Source organism: Pygoscelis adeliae, unplaced genomic scaffold (assembly GCF_000699105.1).
Source record: "Pygoscelis adeliae isolate BGI_AS28 unplaced genomic scaffold, ASM69910v1 Scaffold21, whole genome shotgun sequence".
Classification (NCBI taxonomy): domain Eukaryota; kingdom Metazoa; phylum Chordata; class Aves; order Sphenisciformes; family Spheniscidae; genus Pygoscelis; species Pygoscelis adeliae.
In genome coordinates this window covers 1,476,882-1,498,240 of record NW_008824243.1, presented here as the reverse complement: position 1 = coordinate 1,498,240, position 21,359 = coordinate 1,476,882, and the positions used below count along the sequence as shown (strand labels likewise).

General features: G+C 35.0%; 1 protein-coding gene across 1 annotated transcript in view; it reads left to right on the top strand.

Moving 5' to 3' along the window:
• Nucleotides 1-21,359, top strand: part of MICU3 (mitochondrial calcium uptake family, member 3) — a 61,930-nt gene that overhangs the window by 32,049 nt on the left and 8,522 nt on the right. Inside the window, exons 9-14 of the mRNA XM_009335197.1 lie at nucleotides 2,771-2,842; nucleotides 7,960-8,055; nucleotides 13,169-13,269; nucleotides 15,029-15,200; nucleotides 19,436-19,544; nucleotides 20,513-20,670. Coding sequence (XP_009333472.1) covers nucleotides 2,771-2,842; nucleotides 7,960-8,055; nucleotides 13,169-13,269; nucleotides 15,029-15,200; nucleotides 19,436-19,544; nucleotides 20,513-20,670 — 708 coding nt within the window. The remainder of the gene's footprint in view (nucleotides 1-2,770; nucleotides 2,843-7,959; nucleotides 8,056-13,168; nucleotides 13,270-15,028; nucleotides 15,201-19,435; nucleotides 19,545-20,512; nucleotides 20,671-21,359) is intronic.

Below are 21,359 nucleotides of genomic sequence, written 5' to 3'. Positions count from 1 at the left end.
AACTATGCTTTTATAGTCCTCTTCATATCCTACCTTTTATTTGTTCTCTGTCATGGTCCCTGATAAAATTTTTTCCTTCTTACTCTTTTCCTGTTACCAGGCTTAGTGGATAGAAGAAAGGAAGGAGAATTTTCAAACATTAGATACACTGTTCTCCACCTATTATTGTATTTAACAAATTTGTATAGATTAAACCTGACCCTAACTCTGCTTGGTTACCATGTCAGTGACCCTTCAAAAATTAGATCAAAACCCATAAGTCAGAATGTTAGATCTGAAGTGAGAAAGATAAAAATAGGTAGGTAGGTAGGTAGGTAGGTAGATAATGTCTGTGTTAAATAAAAGTAAATATGAAAATAAAAGTTGATTCAGTGATGCTGCAGCTGTGATAGACCTGGCTGCAGAACATACACCTGGCATCTGTACTTACCTTGCTTGGGTATGCATCATCTCCTGTGTGCCTGGAAGCAGGAGACTGTAAGTGTTGCCATTTGAATTATATCCAGCATTTGCAAAATACTTCTCCAATGATTACAGTCAGCTATCATAAAATTGGAAGTATAGCTAATACTATCCAGTTTTGCAAATAAAGACACTTTGAAGAGATTGGTGTAGGGATCATGTTATATGATTCTTGAAGAGAAGAGTATGTGTAGTGAAGAGTTGAAAAATACTTAATTTTTCTGATAACAGCTTTACTGTTTTTGTAAACTAATTCCATAGTGTTTGTGCTTTCCTCTTTGCTTATGTCATAGGGGTGAGGTCAGGGAACAGAAGGATTGTGTTCCCTTGTTACAGGAGATCTTGGTTTTGCTGCTTTCAGCACTCAATCTCATTATCCTATTTCAAACAATGTTCCTATGAAAGTACTGCTAGATCCTTTTCACATTCACTTTTCGACTCGCTGGTATCCTATAGCACTGCTTCTGAACAAAGGATCCATTTCCAGAAGTTTAGCAAGTGCTTTAATGATGAATGCAACAGAATCCTACTGCCTTTGCCTCTGTGGCAGGGGAAATACATCCAAGGATGCATTGCTTTCTACCAGTCTTTTTTGATTTTTCAATTACTGCCACTCCTCTCTCCTACTTGATGGCTTGTCACTTTACTTTTCACAAGGTATTTTCTTTCTACTTCTCTCTCTTCATTTACCTTTCTTCTTTCCACAGTTTGGGGTTGCAAACTGTGTAACACTCTAGGCCATCCAGCTAAATGTCCTATCATGACTTCTTCCTTGTCAGCATAGGTTACAATAATTTCTGCCTGTAGGTTTCCAAAAAATTAGAAAAAACATACCCAGGTCTGTAAATTGATCCCATACTCAAAAATAGATACAGTGACACACACAATATTCTGGTCAGTATTTGCCTCATAGACAATTCCAGAACACAGTAGTCAGTTTTGGAAATTCATAAAACATTATTTATAAATGCGTTTGCTGTTTAATTGCTAAGCACTGTGTTCATTTATTTCAGTGTTGTTATACCCCTACGGTAGAGTGTGCTGATCCCTTTGTCTTAGTCATCTGCCTTCTCTGAAATATGGTATTCTGAAATTAAATTTGGAAAATTTGCTTGCAAAATTTATCACACGCACTTTATCTTTCACATTCTGATCCCTGGGGAGCTCTGTGTGTATGTCATTACAGTGTCAGGTTTTTATCAGACTTCTGGTAGGTAAAATCGGGTCTTTGAAACAACTGCCACAATTGTGTATTTATGGTACCACCATCTGTATGCCGTGATGTTCGGTTCTGAAAATACTATATTCTGGATAGGACAAATTTGTCAGCCACAGTGTTTATTCTTTTTTCAGCCATTTTGAGATTAGCAAATGCTACAAGTGGCAGTACAATATATTCAGGTGCAATTTTTGAAAAGCTGAAGTTCACTGGTAGATATATAGATGGGATCATACTTAATACTGCTCTGTCTCCTGTGAAGAGTAAACAAGGTGTCACTTTTTTCTAATGCTTTGGGAATGTTAATAAGTATTACTATAAATAAAAATATTTAAAGAATACAGACACTTACAAAAAAAGATAAGTACAGATCATTTCTTAGTCTGAAGACTGCAGTTTCCAAAAATAAATGTTTAATAATCTCTGTATGTTTTAAATCTTGTATTTGAGGTTTTCTCAGAAGTCATGTTTAAAGCTCTTAATGTAGAGAAAGTTGTGAAAGGGGTATTTTACAAGACCTGAAGGTATTCTTTGAACAGACTTGAAAAAAAACGGTACTTGATAAATTACTCTTGAGTAGTAGTTTGTTGCTGCTGAAGGGGAATGTTTCACCCCCACCAGGTGTTTCCACCCTTCCCATGTGCCAGCAGGAGTAAGAACTGATCTGGTTGGAAACTAACAATATGAAAAAAAGATTGATCCAGCTGCCTACGTAGCCACACAGATACTAATTAGTACCCAACAAGAAAGAAGGTGGTGAAAAAGACTGGAACTTCCCCTTTTTGTATAGGCTGGGTTGGCTAAAATATAAAGCTAAATAGGATGTTCTTAGTGTTGTGCTCCCAAATAGAATTCTAAACCTTACTTTGTGGAAAAAATGTTTCCTTTTTTCTTTCTGTGTGATGGTTAAGGTGACAGAAGGAACATGAAGGCATGAATATGAATATGAACAGTAAAGCATCATTGAAACACTGATATTTTAGTAAAGAACTACATTTTAATAGTTTGCAGTGTTCCTCACGATGAATGATTGTTATGCATGTGAAATAGCCTGAAAACTAAATAAGAACGAAATGGTTTGGTTTTTAGCTACAAGAGATTTTCAGGAAAAAAAATGAGAAGAGAGAAAGAAAAGGAGATGAAGAAAAACGTGCAATGCTGGTAAGTAAAATCAGAATAGTTGCAGCTGGTAGTCGGTTTTTTTTGTTCAATGTAGGACAAAATTGTGCGTCTGTATATATTTCACTAATCACTTTCAAATTTTTTTTAAAGAATAAATTCATCTCATTAAAAGAGTATGTATAACTATATAAAGAAAAAAGCAATATTTTGCCTAAACTGCAGTTATTGGAAAAAAAAAATTAAGTGGTCTATAGAAAGGAAAAATTAGTGATTAAATATTGTCTTGCGTATTATGACAGTAGCATTGATTCCATTTGGAATCTATAAATGTAGGAAAAGTGAAGAGCCATGACCCAGTGTTATTGTCTATAAGAGAGAGATCTCAGTGGCAAGACCGAACTATACTCCTGCTCTCATAACTAACGGAAACTGTTCGTGTAGACATACTGATCCTGATGCTTGTTATTAACATAGCAGTTTTAAAATAGCTGATGTTGGAAATTAACTTAGATTTTATATTCAAAATTAATTTTTTTATTAAATACTGCTTATGACCAATGCAAAATGTTTTTAGTTGTTTATATTATGTGAATAGTCTTTTGTGGAATATTTAATACTCATTTAATGTCAAATTTGCATTTCTTATGTGCATAAGAAAGGTAAGTCAGAAATAGAAGAGTCTGTGGTGGTTTGTCTGGAGGATGGCAGCAGTAGCAGGACGTTATTTTATGGTTGGACAAGTAAAAATTAGGGACAAGTCTCTGTCAAGCCCACAGCAGAAAAAAACACGTTCATCTGCAATTTGCATACTTGTGGCAAAAATTCCTCATTATAAGAAACATTTTGACATATATGCAAAGCTTCTCATAATGTCCATTATCCTTTTGGGACCATATATGCTTGATCTCGGATCTTTGTCCCTGAAACCATAGGAAGTTTGAATTTCAAGAATTAATACTTTTTAAACCTTCCCTGAGCATAAAAAGGCATCTTTTCTTCTGACCCAGAGAGACCTATCCTTCTCAACTTTTCAAAAGTGTAGGTCAATTATTGAATCTCTCACACACTATTTATTCTGAACAAAGGAAACTTACACACAAAAGGAGAGCTTTTGGAAAAAGTAGATTACGAAATGGAACATTTCTCCTGAGAATAATCTCTGCAACTCTGTACTTCTCTTTTGAAAATTTAAAGAATGAGATTGAAAATAAACCATTTTTTCTTCACTGTCATTTTAAAAACAAATTAAAAAATCTAATAATATATAAAATAAAGATTTACTTGTCTTAACCTATTCTGTTGTCTTTATTTTTTTTTTTCCTTCTTTTGGCTTCATTCTGACGTGATACTTGGCTTGACCCATTTTTGCTGTATGTCAGCGTCTCCAACTTTATGGATATCATACTTCTACTAACAGTGTATGTACTCTAATTATTTTCAATTTATGCAGTCTTTACCAGTGAGGTGAAATAGTATGCTATAAAAAAATTTACTATATTTATCTTTTTCATCAAGTAAATTACTTTTACTAATCAGTAAAAATGTGATAGATCTTTACTTGCATAAAAGGTTGTGCGTGCTTGTTGCATGCATTCTGAAATGGGCAAGCCTACCAGGAGGAACGGTTGCTCTCTCTATTTATATAAAATGACGGAAACAGTATTTTTAAGGGAGAGGACAAAGTATATCTTAAGAAACTATGGACTTGGTTTTAATTAATGTATGTAAATTAAGTCATCCTGCATGAGTCATTTGATCCAGGTCTGTCTTGTCTCCTTGTGTATAATGTGAAGTAATAGTTAGTCAAATAAAAAGAAACCAGAAGAGAGCTTTTATATTTTTGTGCTTCACTTACAGAACAAATAAATTAGACATTTCAGTGCTGAACTGGAATAGGATTTTACAGAAAATAGTCCCTGTATTATGTAGGTGACAGTAAACTTATTTTCAACCATTTTTGAGGCATGCGAGAGAGAATCTGCAAGAGAGAGATCTTCTGGGGTTTTGAATGTCTTCACCCTGACCTGATAAATTTTTGGATCACAGCAGTAGTAAAACCGCTGTTAAAATGTTTGATGTGATGTTAAAATAGAAGAATTAAACTTGTTTTGGTATGAGTATTATGATATTCAAAGTGAGGGGAGAGAAGCTACAAGAATTAGGTAACTAGTGAAATTACAATGTTAAAGTCCGTTTCTTTATATAATCATTCACAGGAATGCACAGATTTATTTCCTGTGAAGTTAGCGCATACCATTTGGGCAGTATGCAGGAAGGAAGTCTGTTGAATGAAAAGGTGCAGTGACATGATAGTAGACACTGCAATGTTGTGAGAATAATGTAGTAGGAAATGTGAGGCCTTACAATTCAATGGATTTTAGATCAGGCTTTACTGCAGTGAAAGGTGCCGTAGAGTGGCTGCTGTATTCCTGTGCTGCCTCCTATTTTAAACTGAAACCAAACTAGTTAGGCTTTCCTACTCATATAATAGTTTTCAGCTTTAGCAAAAAAATCTCCTTCTAGAAGTGGTCCACTCCAGCCACATCCTAACTCTGTATCAAGATGGTGCCCAGGTGTGCACCATCTTGTCCTGCCCTCCTACAACCTGAATGGAGATCTCCATGCAAAGGAGACTCGGATGTATGGGAATTCACAGTATCCAACAAATCCCCCACCCCAGAATACTGATATTTTTTATTTCTATTTCTCCTACTGAAACAAGAATTGCAGCAACCTTTTCAGTTTCCCTTGATGTCCTAGGGAGGTGAAGATACTCAAGACCAAGGAGATGCAGCCGTGAACAGTCTGAGATAGTCCAAAGTGCTGTGTTGGGCCCATTTCCTCACTTCATCCTTCAAAACAGTTCTGATTTTTTTGAGAAACGTCAAGGTCTATAAGCCATAGGGTGTATACAGTGAAGTTTGAAATAGGTTAAATATTTTTGTCTTTTCATTTGCATAGGTTAATTCTTTCGAGTCATGTTCTGGTGCATACTGCAGTTGTGTGTTGAGACTACTTCAGCACGTGTTGCATGAGTGCTCTTACTAGCCAAATGCCAACCAGAACAGATAATTATGATGAGATGCATGTAAGGAAAATGAAATGTGCCTGCCCAGAAATACTAATTCCATTGGCTAAAGTAAATCTCCAGTAAGAACAAATTCAGTGAATACTTAAAATAGCTATATTACTGTATTTTATGGATAAAGGATTGAGGTGTTGTTCATGCACATGACCCAGTAAATACCAAAGGGATAAATAGTTGTAAGAGAAAAACTGAAGCCCTAAGGACCTAATCCTGTACGCATTGAAGTAAACCAATTTCTTTGAGTTCAGCAATTTAGGACTGAATGGAGTTATGTATGAGGATACTGTGGCCACAATGTAGGAACTGTTACTCCAAATTAAGAGAAAGATAAAACCAGAACTTTTCAAAAAGGAAACAAAAGTATAATATACATTAAGCATGGGTATAATTCCTGGTAGTTTGTCATGTTTCTTTGATGACAATTTACAGAAAGAGCTGAGTTGAATTGGTAAGTGGAGAAAGTACGTGATAGAACTTGTAGAAAGGGTACACAAGTTGCAAAAATTTTAGATTATTTAGCATATTTTCTTCCAGCAAATATGTTACGGTGTTCTGCAGCCGGACATACTTTGTATTAAATATCTTAATGCATTTTTATCTTTTTTTTTTTAAATTACATATTGACTTACTGCTGAAATATTGCTTCTGTAGTACTAAGAGCATTATTTGTATACGATGCAAATTTACATAATCATTCATACACAGATGCATTTTTATAAACATGTAAAATATAGCTGAAGCAAATCAATACATAGACGGTCCCATAAGCACTGAGCCCCATTACATTGATAAGAGCCCTTAATAATATCTTCACTCATGTAACTGTGTATCACTGCTGGAGGTACTGCAAGCGTATTGAAGACCTGTTACCTGAGGAGATGCTGTGCTAAAGAACATTAAGGGAAAACAGAAAAATAGAAATCATACTATATTTCAACTGTTTAAAGAATTAAATTTATATTTCCATGATTGACATAACGTGGAATACATAGAGACAATAAAACTTCAACTCGGTACAGTATTCTTTATGATAACAATGTGGTTTTACACATCGTACAGCAGTCACATCCGTGTAAATCGTCTAAGAGAATAGTATGTGCTGACTCAAAAAAAAAAAAGGTTTTCATTTGTAATTAGAAGACTAAACTCATTCTGTCTTTGTCTTGCGTGCCCAGATGGACGTGTGTGGGAAGCCCTGAAAGTAGAAGACCTAATTTACATTGACTTCTGGAGAGAAAGGGAAAAATTCATTCAGTTGCAGTAACCCTAACCGAGTTCAGATGGTCTTCCGCTGTCTTTATGATCACCTCCCCTAGATTCTTTGGGGGCAGGGGCAGGGGAATGTATTAGGCAGATCTTCCAAGACTAATTGCAAGATAAAGGAAGGCCTATTTTAATAAGTGAGGATTTTTCAGGCTTCCATATATGAAACATTTCAGAGCAAAAAGGAAAACGTATTTTCCTTGGAGAGATTAAACGCTTACTTTCTATTTAAACAAGGTAAGTTTGATCATAAGATGTGCATAGTGTTCTCTTGATAAGTATATTACAGTTGAAGTTGGACTTACTAGGCTTATTTTTTGCTTTTCTTTATTGTTGCAAGGATGTCATCCTGATAATTGGATGACATTAATTTTATATAACTACTTAGATGGTAGCATTTATATTTTGACCAATGGGAAAACGAATTTCATATCATAAGAATATAAATTAATATTTTTTGGCAAAAAAAGCTGTTGGGAAAAACAACAGCAAAATACTGAGTTTAGAGGACATTTTCATGTATACTTTTAATAAATATTTTCTCTAAATTATTTTGTTTGGGAGAGCGGAGTCTGGTGATACTTTTGGCACAGCCAAGTTATGAGTAATAACCAAATAGCTGTAATATACTAGTGTTCCTTTGATTTACAAAGTGTCATGTAGCTGGGTAGAAATTTCTCTGTGTAGAAGCAAAAGAATCAAGCCATGCTTTTGAAGATCAGCTGGAAAAGATTTTAAAGTCTGTAAGCAGTTGTTTTATTGTTCTTTGGTTTTCAAACAATTGTGCTTCTTGAAACTTCTGCAGGTTCTTAAAACAGAAGGAGTGGACCTTGTCCCCAGAAGCTATTGGGATACTTTGAGACGTAGCACAAGCCAAGCACTCTTTTCGGACCTTGCGGAGGTATAAGACAACCTCTGTCTCTGGTCCATAAACAGACTGCTATTTTATTCATTTCTCTTTTGTTTGTTTTCCTATTTTATGCACTTTTTTTCTTTTCTTCTTTTAATTATTTTTTTTTAAACCTGAAAGTTCTCGGATGAAATTGGTTTGGTTCCATGCAGTGTGATAATGCAAAGTTGTCATTTCCAAGTACAAGCAAAGTTACCTTTTGAAAGAGTTGGAAGATCGAGTCCTTTTCAGTCCTTATTGTAAAAAACATTTTCTGACACTAATAGTGATAATATTTCACAGTTAGAGAAATAATTCAGGAAACCTTTGTCATTTAGACTTGGTCTAGTGATATGACAACTTTAATGAGAGTTGCAGCTCTTTAAGCTTTTAACGTTTAGGTCCTTAATGTGCTTTTTCTGTATGTTATCAAAGCTTATCTTCAGAAAAAGTGTCGCGCAAAGATTGTTTTAATTGTTCAGTTGAACCAGAAATGTTTTAAGGTAACCAAAACAGACATTTTGAATATTACACAATCATTATGGAGGACTAGCAATATCACTGTGCTGTCAAATTAATTTCCATAGTTCTTTAAATTCTAATCAGATTCTTGTTTCACGATATGCTTTCAGACAATTGAGTAGGACATTTATTTGTACTGATCATTTAAGAGGGTTAGAAAACTAGATCATTTAGGCTATTCTGTACCCCATACAGTGAGGGTGATTGCTCTGCTGGTTGTGGCATTAAAGGACATACAGCAACTCCCCATTGACTCTCTGGTCTCAAGTCCCATGCTTCATAAGCAGGATCATAATGAGAAAAGAACATGGAACTGAAACGGACCTCCAGGGTAAAACAATCTTTTTCTTTGCTTCGTAAGCAATGTGTGTTCCACATTAAAAGTAATTAGTGTTTTGTCCCTGCTGTTCCTCTGCAGAAGCTATTGAATAACCTGGGGACTTAGATGGACTTTTTCTAATATCCAGGCTAAATTTACTCCTAGTCCCTTTATACCAGTCTGTTGTCCCTTAATTTTCGTAGGGCTTTGTCTTCTTTAGTGTTAATCTTCTCACTCATGGTTGTGTTTATAAATGCAGTCATAGCCCACAGTTTTAATTATTGTAGGCTAAACAAAACAAGGTCTTTGATTTTTCTCTTAAGGTAGAACCTACATTTCCCAGGTATCAAATAGGCCTTCTCTCTACCTCTGTCAGCTTGAGTTCATTTGCCTTGAACAAAACAAAATGTAGCGTTACAGAACTGAGTTTTGGACCAATATTTATAGCAATATTCGTAGTCATAATACATTCATAGTAATCCTGCAATAAAGCAGTATACCCAGCCTTTCTTTCTTTGCTTTTAAACTGATGAGCTCTTGAGCTGTTAGTCGAGTTACTAGTCCTTATTTATTCCACCAAATTTTAAAGCCCAGAACATCGGTGTTCCTGTCTAGTCAGCTAAGGGAGACACAGAAGGGAGAGAGGGCTGTTCTTTTCATTGACTATTTAAGGAGCTTGGGGCACTGAGTTTTCTGAATTAACTGTCATCTTAATCTACAGTTAGTTGGCATGAATTCAGTCCTAAGTATAGATGGACTTAAGTTTGGTAATGTCTACATGCCTTCAATTTGAAGAGAGAGAGATTTTTACGTCTGATGCCTCAGGCTAGTATCTGTAACCTACAATGTAATTGAAGCAGCTATATTAAACATTGATTTAAATTGTCTGTAAAATGTATAAAAAGTCTCTCTGCTCACTTTTAATTCATTTTATGAAAAAAATTGTATATCCTTCATTTGCTCCACTGAGAATTTCCCACTTCTCACCATAATCATCTTTATCTTGCTTGGTTTAAGTTTGAGCCGGCTGGCTTTCATACATATGCTTATCTCTCCCAGGTACTCTCACATCTGAATGATATTACAGCCATCTGTACTAAGAAAGTGGCATAAAGCTAGGTGACACTAGAGTCTGTGTTGTTTCATAGCCTTTTGAGAAGGCCTTGTGTAAGTTGAAAAGGAGAGTAAATAAGGCTCATTGTTATGAGAATCAACTTACAAGGTCTCTTTGGGGGAGAAAAGAAGTTATTCATCACATCCAGTTTCTTTCTAGGACAGTTTACAGTATTGTTTCTGCTATTCCTAATTTAAAGCAACTCCACCATCCTGTTGGAATATGCCATTTACCACTGAGTTCAGTTTGTGGGTTTATTCTTAAATTACTAAGTGAAACTGGAAATCAGTAGGGTTATTACCACTATTGAAAAATCAAGGACTTGCAGTAAGAAAGCTTTTACTAACTCAAAGCATAATATGCATACTTCATTCTCAGAATATGTTGCTACAAGTGGACCATCGCTCACAAGTTTAACTTAGTTGACCCTCTTTAATCAAAAGCTTGAAATGAATTTTGCAGAATATAAAAAAATAGATTTACTGCTCTTCAGGTTAGGGAATTGAGAGGAAAAGATGTTGCCATTATGCAGCAAGCCAATAACGTGACTGAAACACTCGTCTCTCCTGTTTGTCTCTTTACCTGTATTTGTATTGCAGTTAGTGTAAAGGTAAAGAGAAGCGAGGCAGGTTTTTATTCTCATTTAAAAGATTTCAAAATATATTAGATCAAAATAGAGTCTCATATTTGTATATATGGAAACAGGTGAGGTCATTGCATTTTCACTGATCTAAAATACAAAACTCATTTTATTATGAACAATAAATAATAGTTTTAAATTATTAAGGCTTTTGTTTTTACCCTTACCCCTTAAGAGAGAGAATTTATATAATGCTCTCAGTGCAGAAGGAGCACAGGAATAGTTTTCAGTTGCCTGCAATTCTGCAGAGAAGCATACTGGGTTGCGTTTCTGGGCGAGGTTTTTGTTTGGGGTTTTTTCATTTAGTGAGGCTGACCAAATGGGAATTGTGAAAAGACTTACAGATTGTATTTTTTTAAATGGTTCTTTAGATATGGATGAATGCAACCTAAGTCTAAGGTTTTGAAATGTTTTTGCAAGATGAAAGGCTGTAATTTAACATTTGATATCTTTTCAGTGTACTTGAGGGAAATTGTTTGAATGTGCTTAGGGATTTAATTGCTTAAAAGACATAAGAAATCAGGGTATCTGCATTTCAGTATATTGTGTCCTGTAGTGGAGGATAACAATATTAAAAGACAAATAGTGATTACTTTTCTGAATTAGTTTGCTCGCTCGAAGAGCAGAGCTGTCTTAATTGAAGGACATGAAATATCTCTCTACCTATATATACACTATGTCATCTTATTTCTCCCTGGAGAAGAATATGAGAATAAAGAGGAAGCTAGAGTACATGAAATACAATCTTGAGAATTCTAAACTGATTATACTAAAGTACAGAAAAGTCTCTCTTGTTTCTTTAGTTCTTGATGTTGAAAGGAAAGGATTTGTGTTGTTACTGCCTCACGTTTTTTCTTGTTGTTGATACATAAATACTCTTAATGGATATTGCATTTTACTTTTTTTTACAACACTGTATGTAAATCTGAAATTAATATAGTATATTTCAGAGAATGTAGATATGAAGTGGTTTTTCATGGTACATGATGTTGAACTACTGGATACTGTTCAAATATCTTCTGAGGTTCTTCATTTAGAGTTTCTCCATCTGTTATAAATTTATAGCCTCTTCAGTTAAGAAATGTCAGACTTAAAGGACTCGGAGTGCAGCTTGCAGGTTTGTATATGCAGATCTTTATAGATCTGTATAAACATTTTTCTGTGCTTACAGTAAATCCCATAGGTTTATAATGTATCATTATGGTGATAAATTAGTAGTGTTACATCTCCCAAATACTTACTAGGTTTCTGTACTGTGTATTCTGTTTTGTACTTTAACAGTAGAGTCGGCAGGCACACTTCCATAAAAATACGGTGTTGCTGATAGGTGCCTAGGAAGAGCAGAAGCCACTGGCTCCCACTCTTTGCTTTTCATAAGATCTTGTCTTTGTAAGAAAAATGAGAGTTCGGACAGAAGGTTCTCCCTAGGCAGGTGCAGCAAGGAGACTAAATATATTACTTTTTGAATTTCAAATGTTGGCAGATGCACGTTAATGCCAGAAGGACATTGCCGTGGTAGAATACTATGGCTTATTTAAGAGCCGTATATTACTGAATTATTTTTCTAGCTCTTCAGTGTATCAGGAGTTTCTTTGTAAAAGAGGTAAAAACAATGCATATACATGAGAGTTAAGGGTAATGAATATGTAGTAAAAAAGTGGAACGTTGCACAATCACTATACACAGATGATAGGTACTTCTGTTTATACACTGATGATAGTTACTTCTCTTTATATGCATGTCTTCCTTTTTACAACTCTCGCTATTACAAATGGTCAAAATTAGTTGGTTTTACTGTTCTAATTCTGTGCCTTCAAAGTTCATAGTTATTTATTAAGGAAAAAGTATTAGTACACGTTCAGAGATTCCTGTCTGATGCAGAGACCACATACTGGGTAGATGAGGAACATTCTTAAGAGAATGAGTCAAGGTATTACTTCATGATTTCAAAATTTCTTACAATTCTGTTGCTTTAAATATATTTGGGCAATAAAATTTAAACTGTAGTCATCTGCTATTTATAGAAAAGAATCATATAAAGTACACCTGACTGATGTGAGTGGTTTTGGAATACAATCCCATACTTAATAATTTTGAAATATAGAATAAGAATATATGAAGTAACTTCCTTTAATTTCTTTGTAGTTGCATAGTAGAAGGGAAAAGAGATTGTGTACAAAGGGAGTTATTTTTATGGTTTACTTCAACTGACTAGAACATTTTTTTTTTTCTCAAGAGTTTCTGGTTTTATTTTTCATGCCTTTTCCCCCTTCATTGCGGCTTCCATTATATTATATTGTTGTTTTAAGTGTTTTCTACTAAATGCAATTAACAGCCTAATGCTATTTTGTGTGAAAATTGCATGACGAAATTAATTTAATGGATTTTAATACTAGAGTCTTCTTTAAGACTGTGAACATAAAATACAAACTCTTTTAATAGAAAGGTCTATTGTGATGACAGGCATTCTCAGATTATACTTCTGTAACTGATCCAATCATGGCCTTTATTTTTTTTTTATTCTAATAAGCGTGTTGATGATATTTCAAGTTCTCTGTCAGATACTACACTGCTTGTACACTTTTTCGGCAAGAAAGGGAAAGCTGAACTGAACTTTGAAGATTTTTATAGGTGAGTCTCAACTTTATTAATTCCTTGTAAAAAAAATACTTGCATGCTTGTTCTAATTAATTGGTATTATCTTACTATACACATAATTTATGCAGACATGTATATAAAGTTTACATTCCCTTTGTGTGTGTTATATATACAAAGAGCAAAATAAAACAATAAGTGGAGCAACAATAAAAAGTCCTGTACTAATGCTGCTGCATTTGCAAATTTTGTTAGCACTTATGTGCATAGTTTGTTTGGGGTGGAGAGGTTAGACCGCAACCCTGTCCTTATTGGTACGTAGGAATTTTTTTCTTGGTTTCGAATTATTTTTATTTTTTTCCCCTGTTTGTCAGTGCTTTAAAAAAGCTTGGTGTGCATCTCTGCTCTTAGGCATATACTTAAATGTAAAGATTTTTCTGAAGATACTTTTCTTAGAACAAGCTTCTTCTGGGAAAAAGTGAAAACACAGTGGAAGCTGTTGGCATAATTATTACGCCAGTTAAAATAGAATTTAAAAATATGGGGAGAGTGCCATAAAAACAGAGCCATAAAACTGTATGTTTCTGGGTGATTGAAAAAGATACAGTGTTTGGTTATTGTTTCCACAGTAAATACTCCCAATACCTATTGTCTTTATAGTTATCACTTAACTGTGCATTCTAATCAATCAGATGTTTGCAAAATATATTGCCTTAAAATTATGTGTGTCATATTCAGTATTTCACATAATACAAAAACTGCGTCATCAAGTGAAATCATGATGTGAGTTCAAAACAAGAACCAGAAAAGAAGTTACTTTTTCAAAAGGCATCTAGTTAAAATGTCTATCTATTGCTGTAAGATGTTGTGATCTAAAGAGGTCAAAACCTAGCAGACATCAAAAAATCATTAAACTCTGGATTGGTGAGGGAAATAACTGTTGTATGTTTACCTTGCACTTATACTTTTGCCTAGACTTCCTTTTGATTTGAGCTCCCCATAGTTCTTAGAAGTCAAGTTACATATTAGAAAGGAGTGTTACAGGCAATGTCTACAGGTTGGGAACTCTTAGGAATCTGTAACAGGGAAGTGTTACAGGTTGTGGTTGACAATCAGATGAACGTGAGCTCCCAGTGTACTACTGGGACCAGAGAGCTAATTTCACCCATAGTTGTATAACTAGGACATCAAGGAGAATCAGGGAAGTTATATTTCATTTTTATATATAGCTGGTTTTATACTTTATCCAGTTTTGGTGTCTGTAATATACTAAATATATTCTTAAGTTGGGAAGAGTTTAAAGAAATATCATAAGAATAGTGAAGTATTAAAAAAAAAAGTTTAAATTGAAAGGCTGCAAGAGCTTATCATACTTAGCTTGTTAAAAAGAGAAAGGTAACGTTTAATCGCAATCTGTAAGTAACTATATGGGGAATAAATTTTGGGAATTCATTTAGTACCATGATGGAATTTTCAGTCTAGCATATAAAACTAAAGAACAGTGATCCACTGAAGAAGAAAATTAAGCAAACACAAACTAGACGTAAATTAGAAATGTAAGTATTAAGTCATTTTGATCCTTACTAAAACACTTCATCTTTGAGTTAAGATTGTTGTATTGATTAGAAATTATGTCAACACAGATAAGGGATTTACCAAATTTACCATCAGTGCTGCGAAAAGGGAACTAATTTGTATAATGCTATTTGGCTTTATATTCTATGAGTCTTTTAAGGACATGAATAGTAGGAATATAAAGTATTGCTATTTCTTCATATTTATGTTTGTGCTTTAGATTTATGGATAACCTACAAACTGAGGTTCTAGAGATAGAATTCCTTTCCTACTCTAACGGGATGAACACCATCAGTGAGGAAGACTTTGCCCATATTCTTTTGAGGTATACGAATGTGGAAAATACATCAAGTTACCTGGAAAACATGCGCTGCAGGATTCCTGAAGAAAAGGTAATTGTTTTGTTAGGACAGCAGTGGGCCACAGCATCCAGTCCCAGTGTCATCAAGATGAAAACATAGCCTTGTTGAACTGAAGGAGATTCTGTCACTGAATTAATTAGCACCAGGATTTTATTCTGATCATAAACTGTGTGTCATGTTTTTCAGATTACTTGCTGAATAAAAAGTAGAAGAGTAAATGGCATAGAATTATATTCCATGGGATTTAGCTAGTAATATTTTTGAAGTTTAGATAACAAAGCTTTATATTACATGAAAATTCAGTTTAAACAGCAAAAACTATAAGACTTGAAAAAGAACAGCTTTCTAGCAATGAGGCATTAAAAAAACTTTCTTTTTCTTTCTTCTCTTTTGCACTGCCAATGGAATAGCACCTCCTCAGAAATAACATTGACACCCTTTATCTTGTTGTTTTATAGTCTTAATAATGGATCACTTGTATATAGTCATTGATGGGTATGTGGTTCTTATTAATGGCTGAAGAGATAGAAAAGATAGTAAAAACAGTAAAGGTCATAAGGTAGATAGTCCTGCATTTGTTTAACAACAAATGTGTTGTCAGAAGTATATCTGAGAGAAACGTAGTGGCAACTATGCATCAATGGTAATCGATAGGATAACGTTAAAAGTAGCCCTTCAAATAAAGGGATGTTTTGGATATCCTCCTTCTATTTGTGTTTACAGAAGGAGATCGGATTAATATGTCCTAGAAATCTAACTCTTTCAGTAGCTATATAATTTGATAGCATTGACAGTAGAGCTTGTGAAGAAAAGGAATCAATAGGTTTGGGCAGGTTTGGGGTGTTTTTTATTTGAGACATTACATTGTAATTTCAGTCTACAGAGTAAGATCAGTCAGCTGACCTGATAGAAACACACTCCAAAAATCAACAGTTTTCTGTTCAAATATCTGGATTATCTGATTCTTCCTGTGGTTGTACAGCAGTTAGATCCACTGAGAGATAAATATAGCTGGGGAGTGGAAAGGGAAAGCAGGGCTGTCTCTTTTCACCAGATTAGGTGTAAGATGAAGCAGTAAGATTGGGATCAGAGTTCCTGCTCACTGACCCTTTCTGCGTTCCCGGTCTAGCCGCTGAGGCGCTCAGTTCTAACTACTCTAAAAGGTCTGTGCAGCTTTCCATATTCAAAGCCAAGACAGTGCAACAGAAAAGCTCCTTTTGCATGTTTCCCAGATGTTTTTTGTTTAGGGTGAAATCAAGATTTCCATATATATGGAAATCTCGGAAAAAAAGAAAAAAAATCACTTTGAGGCGTGTATAACAACAATGATGTAAGTATTGCTTGGGTAACTGAAAAATAATGACAGTTGTAGGTATAGAGAAATACTTCTTTGAATGGCAAAGGTGAAGTTGATTAAGTAAATATAAATACAGACACTTTCTTTTAAACACAAGGAAGTATTCTTCGAAGTTCATCTCTCCGTCTCTTAAGTCTTCCAATGCCATTGTTCTGATAGCAAGACTTCCACAGTAGTTTCCTCTTCTGATCTCTGATGGGACCATCAGCTAAGGAAAACTTCGACGTAGAAAGCTGTGTCACTCAGTTACATGTTTGCTTATGCTGCGTTCTGGGAATATCCTGGCATTTGACCAGTGCCGTGTATCTGTATGCCATATGCTATACCTCCATTAAGTAAAACGACACTGCCATTTTCCATAGCTCCATATCACTGGCTTTGTAAATGTGCTGCCAGTACAGTGGAAAAAGTAAATCCCTGTGACATCTCTTGGACTGGCCACAGGCTTTTGAGAATGGGACTTTGCCTCTTATTGCCATGGAGGCATTGTTCATATGTTTGCACTTTTGTACACTTGCAATAACATTACAATTTGAAAATTACCAAATGTACTCTCTATTTTATTACAGTGATACGCTGCAATACTAATACAAACCAGAGGATTCCATTTAGAAGAAAAATTAGTCTAGCCTGTAAAGTAATAGGCAGCTACTCTCACAGTTGGCAATGTTAATCTTTTGTGGCGCTGTATGTAGAAGCCTCTAAAGCAACATGATGATCATTTGGCATACTGTAGTCACGCTAAAATATTCAGCTGGCATGCTGCCTGCTCACAGGATGTTTTCCTCCTTTTACTAACTAGATGCCAAGCAGTGATTCATTTAAGCTGGCATCCTGAACACACAAATATCAGCTTCTAAAGAAAGTCTATGCATTTTTAACAGCGTTGGTGCATTAATATAACAGTTTTCTTTGCTGTAGTAAAATATAATCTGTCCAAATAAATAAAAAGTCAGTTTCCTTTTACATAGAAAATAAATAGTTTCCAGTAGGAAACTTCTGGGATAGCTACATGTAGATAACTTCCTATGTCAAAATGCAAAACATATGGCAAATACAAGTTGTTATTACAGTTACCAGTTGAACAAAATATGGTCCTAGGAAAGGAGAGAGACAGTACAATGTGATCATCTCCTCTCTAGCTACATGGAAAGAGCCAGGATTTTTGCAGTAGCCTGACCTCTTACAGTATCTCCCACATTCAGAATCTTACAGACAAATTGGTGCAAATTAAGGATTTTTAAAAATCGTTGTGAACCTAAAAATGTCAGCTCAAGGCTTTGATGGCCATTTTCTATTATTGCTATTTTGCCGTAGTTCCTGAGGGTCCTAGTTGGGGACTGAAGTTTCACCGATCTAGGTATTTCACAAATATGTGACAAAATTATGCCAGTCCCAGAGAGTTTTCAGTCTAAACAGAGTGCAGGAAACAGAACTTGGACATAAACAATTAGATGTCAAATGCAACAAACCAAGAAGACAGTATTGGTTAGTATTAGTAAATTAAGCTTTTAAGATAAAATTTAAAGGAGAGTTAAGGAGGTGGTTCTGCTTGTGTTTGAGAGTTTCCTCCCAATTGCAAAGGATGAAACAGAGAACAAATATGCTTGTTGAGAAAAGCCATTCATGATGGAGATGGGTCAAGCTCTCCAATCAAACAGTTTCTAAATCTTAGCTAGACCTTAGGTAGGATCACTTAAGCAGCGGTTTACATCTCAAGTGGGTGGAGGCCTATTGAAGTCTTTTTATTTTAACAATATTATGTTTCTCTCCACATTCACCACAGTACTTGCTGTCTCGTATGGGTTTACACCCAACCTCTGCCATTTTCTCCTCTGCCACAAACCTACTTCAGTATGTTTTCTGTGTTGCACCACACCATAATGACTATGTATATCTTTGAGGAGAGACATAGGTCAAGATACTAGTTTGAACAGAAGGATTCACAGGTCTTTCTATTGTCTTCAGGTTTATTTTCAGAGAGACATAGTTAAATAGGATAGAAGGATAAAAGCAGACAGAAGAATAGCCAGGAATGATAGTTAAAGGAGGCCAGGGAGATCAAGGTTTGACAGAGAATGCCATCCCATGTTCAGAATGGCTGACAGACCATGGAGAATGAGATACAGGCAATGGTCCTGGCTTAATTCAGAGTCTCTGTTTAAGGTCTCTTTCAAAATTGATTTAGAGATGGTTTATCGGGTCTTTGGATTTGTAGCTAAGATGAGAGAAAAGCAGAACAGATATCATAAGGAAAGAAGAAAAAATAAGCTCTTTTAACAACAGCACTTTCAGAGACACTTTCACAGAAGATATTCTGAAGTCTGGTCAAAATGCAAAAGGTTTTTTTAAAGAGCTGGACAAACCCTGCAATACTTGATACTTGGGAGTATCAGCTGAAGAGACCTAGGGGTCTAAATCTGGATATGTAAAAACTTCACCTTAAAGTACAGAGCTTAAGTCAGATCATAACATGTATTTATGAATTCATTCAATGTATTTATGTGAGCGCACACACTCACATATATATAATAGTGGTTTGCAGGTTTTCAGTAGTAAACATATTCCAGTATTCATACAAACCTAGACTCTTATTCTCAATACTAACTGCCGTATTGTAATAATCCTGGAATTCTTACAGATTGCCTTGAGCAATGGAACAATATTTTGGACTGCTTTTTGGGTGAGAATTGCTATCCGTTGCAGTGGCAAAGAGGAAAGACATCTTGCATTCCTCAGGAGACTCCAATTCTTTACTTTATTGACTTTCAGTACAAATCTTTTTTTTTTCAAAGGGTGTAGTATCTATTCTTAAATGAAGTAGACATATGTAACTGCAAGGTTTATTTATTCAGTTGTCATCACTACTGATCATTCTTATGGTGCATATTGTTCTTTTATTTTTTAGGGTATCACATTTGATGAGTTTAGATCATTTTTCCAATTCTTGAACAACCTAGAAGACTTTACAATTGCAATGCAAATGTATAATTTTGCAAGTCGTTCTATAGGTCAAGGTAAGTATTCACATTTTTATAAAAATCTGTTGATAAAGATACAGAAGTGTTGACAAAAATACAAAAATGTTTTGTAATTCCTAGTTTGTAGTTTTAATGTCTAAGGTAAAAGGCTAAAAAGGCTAGGACTCCAGCTTTGAGAGGAGAAGGCTCGGTCATATCATGAGAGATATGATAAAGCTTTACAAAGTCATGTAAGTGGTGGATAAGCTGAATGCGGAATAGTTGGTCACCAAATCCTAAAATTCAAGAGTTAAGAGGCACTTGATGACACCAATAAGAGATCAGTTTAAAGCAAACAAAAGCATTTCTTTACACAGTGGGCGTCTGGAATCTGGCCTTCTATGAAGGCTGTAGAAGGAAACAGCGTCAGAAGGTCCGAAGAGGGATTAGACAGATTTTTGAACAAATCAGTAAGTGGGTGCTGAAAAAACTAGGCAGGTGTGTACTGACTAAAATCCTTAATACAACAGTTGAGATGCTTGGGGAGTGCAAGGTTACGAATATGTGAAGTGGTCAGATTTGTGTGCTCTCAAATAGTATCTTCATGGGTCTGACACAGTAACACCAGCGTAGTCCTACCGCATGCGGCCTTACCAAAGGAGTGTACTATTTTCTCTGTGCTCTGTTTCTTAGGTTCTGTTTTGTGTCGATTAAGTAGATGCCATCAGTATATATGTAACATAGGTTTAATTATAATATGATTTTCTAATTTTGTTACTACACATAGTATAATATTTGGACTGTTATCTTTTGTGTAAAATAATTGATACCAATTAAGCTGTTTCATTTTATATCAGTTGATATATCAGAACTACTTGGTTTAGAACTGTGAAATTCAATCCTAATCGAGTGTTTTAACATGAAAACTCAAGTTAAAAGTTTACTTGTATTTCATAACATGTTGTCCACAAAGTAGGATTAAATTCATGTATTTTATTTTTTCTACTGATGTTCTCTTTATGCAGATGAATTCAAACGTGCTGTGTATGTAGCCACAGGTGTGAAGCTTTCACCACATTTGGTGAACACAGTGTTCAAGATTTTTGATGTTGACAGAGATGACCAGTTGAGTTACAAAGAATTTATCGGCATTATGAAAGACAGACTCAATCGAGGGTTTAGGGTAAGGATTCTAATTTTTATAGTTATCTTAGTTGACTTCACTACTTACCAGTACTTACTTTAGCACCTGTAGCACCAGTAGGTTGCAAACCAACAGTGCGTATGTTTAAAGACATATGTTTTACGGAAATCCTGAAGCAGTCTGTAAGATAAATTCCTTCTTAAATTCTTGATTTTATTAGAAAGCAATACATAGAGGACATGACGTACCTTTATAGTACACAAACCAAATTGGAGATGAGAAGTCCTCTGCATACTGTCATTTCCTCTGTATTGTGTGAGTGACAGATCGGCATTAAGAATTTTAACAAGGGTAGCAATTATGTCTGGGTTGTTTCCAGGGAAAAGAGAGTTTTTGTCTCTCAAACTCAGGCAGTTTAGTTAAAGGTCAACTATTGGCTCTTCTAAAACATTATTTAAAATACCAAGTGTTGATAATGACTGTTGGAAAGAGTTGCAGCAGAAGATAGTTTTAATTTTCAAGTAAAGAATTAGTTAAGTGGTGCTGAACAATGCTATATTCTAGTTCAAAGTTGCGTTTGATAATTTAACCCTGTATCTAATACATTAAATTACAAGAAGCTAGAGGGTAGGAAATCACTTGCAGAAAATTTTCATAGGGAACAAGTTTGTAAATCATGCTTTGCCTTTTAGGTGAACGTATAGGCCTTGCTGCCCTCTTCAGGTTCT